Source organism: Dendrobates tinctorius, unplaced genomic scaffold (genome assembly GCF_039654945.1).
Source record: "Dendrobates tinctorius isolate UK_male_01 unplaced genomic scaffold, ASM3965494v1 ptg000136l, whole genome shotgun sequence".
Taxonomy (NCBI): Eukaryota; Metazoa; Chordata; class Amphibia; order Anura; family Dendrobatidae; genus Dendrobates; species Dendrobates tinctorius.
Window position 1 is genome coordinate 6,070,195 of NW_027361804.1, and position 5,761 is coordinate 6,075,955.

Here is a 5,761-nt window from a genome sequence, read left to right on the forward strand (position 1 = left end):
CATCTATATAGCAAATCTCAAAAAACTGACCGTCACATTCAAACATAGAATGTGTGAACAGGTGCTTACCTAGAGTCACCAACTCATATATAATCAAAGCAGCAGTCACATCGTCTACAGAGGGGTCACATCATCTACAGAGCGGTCACATCATCTACAGAGCAGTAGCATCGCCTATAGAGCGGTCATATCGTCTGTAGAACGGTCACATCATCTACAGAGTGGTCACATCGTCTACAGAGCAGTCACATCATCAATAGAGCGGTCACATCATCTACAGAGCTGTCATATTGTCTACAGCAGGGTCATATCATCTACAGAGCAGTCACATAGTCGCATCGTCTATAGAGCGGTCACATCATCTACAGTGCAGTCACATAGTCTATAGAGCGGTCACATCTTCTATAAAGTGGTCACATCATCTACAGAGCGGTCACATCATCAATAGAGCGGTCACATCATCTACAGAGCTGTCATATTGTCTACAGCAGGGTCATATCATCTACAGAGCAGTCACATAGTCGCATCGTCTATAGAGCGGTCACATCGTCTGTAGAACGGTCACATCATCTACAGTGCAGTCACATAGTCTATAGAGCGGTCACATCTTCTATAAAGTGGTCACATCATCTACAGAGCGGTCACATCATCAATAGAGCGGTCACATCATCTACAGAGCTGTCATATTGTCTACAGCAGGGTCATATCATCTACAGAGCAGTTACATAGTCTATAGAGCGGTCACATCTTCTATAAAGTGGTCACATCATCAATAGAGCGGTCACATTATCTACAGAGAGGTCACATCGTCTACAGAGCGGTCACATCATCTACAGAGCAGTCACATAGTCTATAGAGCGGTCACATCATCTACAGAGTGGTCACATCGTCTACAGAGCAGTCACCTCATCTACAGAGCTGTCATATTGTCTACAGCAGGGTCATATCATCTACAGAGCAGTCACATAGTCGCATCTATAGAACCGTCTGTAGAACCGTCACATCATCTACAGTGCAGTCACATAGTCTACAGAGCAGTCACATCTTCTATAAAGTGGTCACATCATCTACAGAGCAGTCACATCATCAATAGAGCGGTCACATTATCTACAGAGCTGTCATATTGTCTACAGCAGGGTCATATCATCTACAGAGCAGTCACATAGTCGCATCTATAGAACCGTCTGTAGAACCGTCACATCATCTACAGTGCAGTCACATAGTCTACAGAGCAGTCACATCTTCTATAAAGTGGTCACATCATCTACAGAGCAGTCACATCATCAATAGAGCGGTCACATTATCTACAGAGCTGTCATATTGTCTACAGCAGGGTCATATCATCTACAGAGCAGTCACATAGTCTATAGAGCGGTCACAGCCCAATGAGCGGTTACGACTTCTTCGGAGCGGTCTAATAAGAGGGGTTAACTCTTTCTTCCCCTCTGTGCCCCTTTCCTTCTTCCATCATTTATCGCTTTCCTCCACAAAGACTCGACATGTCGTCATAATACAGAAAGCAGAATTCTTCTTTATAAAGACCAGCAGGGGGCGCAATTGACGACCACCGAAGGTGCAATTATTTTTTGGAGCAAAGCAAATGGAGCGATGACGATAAACCCCGGTACATGGATAGTAAAATGATGGAGACATACCAGCATTACAAAAGAGTACAGAAACCCCCCACCAACCGTCCAGATTCCCAGACCCTAAAAGAGGAAGAACTCGCTATAAAATGCTTCTCGGCGCTCCTGGGGCAGCTGCGTTACGGTGGATGTTAGGAGCAGTTGTGCTTTAACTTGTAGCTGCAGTTCTTCCATCTGACCAGTAGGTGGCAGATTACTGATCAGTAAGATCGCTCACAGTGTCGATCATCTTCTCCATCGTGGGTCGCTGGGCTGGGGAGGTCATGAACGGTATCTCTTGAGTTGGGGTTTTCAGGACGCCATGTTCCAGGTCGATGCAAGCCTGGAAGGGGGTTGAATGAGGAAATAGAGGGCATCGGTGTAGCCCCTCTTAAAGGGGTTCTCCACTTTTTTTTTATTGAAATGCATGTATTTAAGGGTATAAATAATTTTTGCTATTGGGTTTCATTAAACATTTTGCCCTGGTTGCCTTTTAATGGCTGATGGTTTCCCTGAACATTCAACTTTGATGTGGTCATAAATCAGTTAAAAAGACAGAATAAAATATCTACTAACTCCCCCATAAGTCCATCAGAATGAGCTCACTGATGAAGCCTCAGTTTACTCATTCAGCAGCCAGAAATAGTAATAGTAAGGCCGGGATCACACATCTGAGAAACTTGGTCGAGCCTCACATGTTAATAACTGACACTCGGATCGGAGCGTGCGGCCATATAGCAATACATGGAGCCGCGCGCTCCGCTCCCGAGTGCTGCCAGCAGTGCCGGGTATTAACAAGCGAGACTCCGCCTTGTTTCTCGCATGTGTGATCCCGGCCTAACACAGAGACTCTAAAAGGCAAATAGTGCAAAATGTATGTAGAAAAAAAGTCCCTAAAAGTGGACAACCCCTTTAAGACCCTCAGTAAACGTACCTTTAAAGATATCAGCGTCTCCAGTCCAATGGAAAAGTCAATGGTGTTGTCATCTGGAAGAAAAAAAAGCAGAAAATAAAGTTATTTTATAATCACTCGACGTAACAGGCTCAAAGCCTGAGGCTGCACCACTGACAGGTTCCTTGTTGTCATGGAGACGTGGATCCAACATCCACATCAATATCTATATCCTGGAGATTGATGGCGACTCTTACCCACAATCACAGCCTTGCACGTCCATGCCGCCGCTCCATCTAGGGCCATGTCTCCGCCCAGGGCCACGTCAACCACCATCTTGTCCCCCGGACCGTTTGCGGATTGTAACCTGGATTGATATACAAGATATAACGGTCCCTGTTTCCCGCTTTCGACCAATAAGAGCACATCTTTCATTTTTTAAACAGCTCAGGTAAAATGAAAGCTGCACTGTAATTGGTTGCTACACGCAACAAGAACAGTAATCATAAATCTGCCCCAATGAATCTTGGTAGCCACTTCAAGCATAGGATTTAAAGGAAATGTCCACATTTATATATAAGCAACTCAACTCGATGCCGTATGTAAATATGGCCTCTATGTCCTTTCCTTTAGGGTCGATCTTACCCAAGTCTTTCCACGCAGGTTTTGGAGATGAGGTTTTCTTGGCGTTCAGTGGACAACGTAGCACAAATGTCCCAGGTACCAACCTGTAAAATTAAAGGCATAGTACTGGTAGATAAGAAACGTATTAATTTCTTATGAAGCATTTACTCACCGAGCCAATCGGCTAATGTATCTCTGCAGAGATTTGTACTAAGATAGTAAATAAACAGCGCCATCTACAGTACGGAGGTGGTAACTGCGTCATTATTATCAAACTGTCACATTGCAGTTTTCATAACTACCACTAGATGTCAGTACAGCAGATTAAAAAAAATCAAGCTAAAGAACCTCACTTTACTATCTGCTGTGAAATCTAACGCTGTAATAAGAGATTTGATGAGAATAAAACTTCTACCTCACCTGACAGGGGACAAGCGGGACACGTCCTCTCCAGCCCTCCACCTCCGCATCCTCAGGTTGTTTGGTAGACAGCAGCTCATTTGGAACTGGACTTGGGTCTTCATTGTGCAACTTGGGTGGTCTTGTCTCCAAATTACAGGGTGGGGCTCCCCGACCACACAGCTGGGGGACTTGTGCTAATTCGCTGGGTTCCTTAACTGGACTTCCTCCCATGAGACGTCTCTGGATCACACTGTGCGGTTGCTGGACCCATAACACAACACTTATAAGAATGACAGCGGTGGGAATGGACTATCTTTACCCACTGATCCACTTTTGCATGCAATGACTTTTTAGCAGTGATTTTTTTTCCACATGGTACTTATACTTCACGCTATAATCATAGTTCTTATAGTCAGTTCTCTTACCCATTTGGTATCTGTAGGTAAACCTTAACCACTGATCCACCTCACCCCAGTACACATTTATGCCTAAATTATATATGTCTGTGCATACTTATGAATATTTTTGAGACTCTTGTCTTGCAAATTACCTATCACCATGTCTCTCCAAAATTGTGCCTGCTATGTAACTCCTTTACCACTGACCCAGCTCTTGATATTTAACATTTATCCTGTACTAATTTGCTTTACCAAATATTCAATTTTTAATAATTGAATTGGCTTGTGTTATGTTATTATTGATCTGTTTCTTGTAGCTTAATATTTTAATATTTAACCACTATCATTTTACCACTGATCCAACTTATAATACATATTACTTGGACTACAGTATGTTCCTTTACCACTTATCCATCTGTTAATATCTAATCTGTACTGCGTCTCTCTATCAGTGAATTGAGCATGGATAAGTATATGTATCAAATACTGTAACCCCTTACCACTGATCCATCTCATAATACCTAACGTCTATTTGACGGTATGTCCCATTACCAGCGATCCGCACTGACAGCCTCTTCCCCACTGAGCCATCACCGACCACTACTTATGGTCCCTGCAATACCAGAATCTGCAGTCGTACCTTCTCACCCTGGCTTGCTGCCCTCTTAGCCACCACTCCACTTACCAGGTCCTTGGAGGTGCCAAGTCTCCGCAGCTGATCGAGGGGCAGCAGATCTGCAGAATCTTTGTGAACGAATTGGGTGGCTTGTTTCAGGCGTCTCTGCTGGTGCAGGATGGCGGAACCTCGGAAGTCTTGCTGTTTTTGGGGGGAACCTCTTACCCTGGTATCTTCCCCAAGACCCAAGGGCGGCCTGTGGAAGCTCATGGTGCAAGAACAGGACCCAGAGAGCAGACTGCGCCCTTCTGCAACTTACTGTGCCCCTGACGTCCTCCCTGGCACCTTGGTCTGCTGTCACCTCCTGTCACTGCTCTTGTCTTACTGCCTTTGTCCTTTCTCCCTCTTCAATGTAATGATCTGGTATTCTGGGGATTCCACTGTGGAGCCCCCTCCTCCCACTCTGCAGAGATTCCCTGCTCTGCACCCCCTCCCCTTTCCTGCTTTCTTCTTCCTATCAGCCCCTGCCTGGTCCATGTATCATCCTGAGCTTCTATAAAACTATCACGTCTGAGCCCAGAGCGAGCAGAATCCTGCAGCAGCATCCAGAGCGAGCGGAATCCTGCAGCAGCATCCAGAGCGAGCGGAATCCTGCAGCAGCATCCAGAGCGAGCGGAATCCTGCAGCAGCATCCAGAGCCAGCGGAATCCTGCAGCAGCATCCAGAGCCAGCAGAATCCTGCAGCAGCATCCAGAGCCAGCGGAATCCTGCAGCATCTTCCAGAGCGAGCGGAATCCTGCAGCAGCATCCAGAGCCAGCGGAATCCTGCAGCAGCATCCAGAGCCAGCGGAATCCTGCAGCAGCATCCAGAGCCAGCGGAATCCTGCAGCATCTTCCAGAGCGAGCAGAATCCTGCAGCAGCATCCAGAGCGAGTGGAATCCTGCAGCAGCATCCAGAGCGAGCGGAATCCTGCAGCAGCATCCAGAGCCAGCGGAATCCTGCAGCAGCATCCAGAGCGAGCGGAATCCTGCAGCAGCATCCAGAGCGAGCGGAATCCTGCAGCAGCATCCAGAGCCAGCGGAATCCTGCAGCAGCATCCAGAGCCAGCGGAATCCTGCAGCAGCATCCAGAGCGAGCGGAATCCTGCAGCAGCATCCAGAGCGAGCGGAATCCTGCAGCAGCATCCAGAGCGAGCGGAATCCT

At 46.6% G+C, this 5,761-nt stretch overlaps 1 protein-coding gene across 1 annotated transcript; it reads right to left on the reverse strand.

The window, feature by feature from the left end:
* Nucleotides 1-1,508: 1,508 nt before the first annotated feature.
* On the reverse strand, nt 1,509-5,104 carry NRIP2 (nuclear receptor interacting protein 2). Its single transcript, XM_073544217.1, has 6 exons — nt 4,627-5,104; nt 3,562-3,804; nt 3,163-3,245; nt 2,775-2,884; nt 2,560-2,612; nt 1,509-1,968 (listed from the first exon to the last, which is right to left on the reverse strand). The coding sequence occupies exons 1-6, from the start codon at nt 4,825-4,827 to the stop codon at nt 1,840-1,842; spliced, it is 819 nt and encodes a 272-aa protein (XP_073400318.1). The 5' UTR covers nt 4,828-5,104; the 3' UTR covers nt 1,509-1,839.
* Between the last annotated feature and the right edge of the window lie 657 nt (nt 5,105-5,761).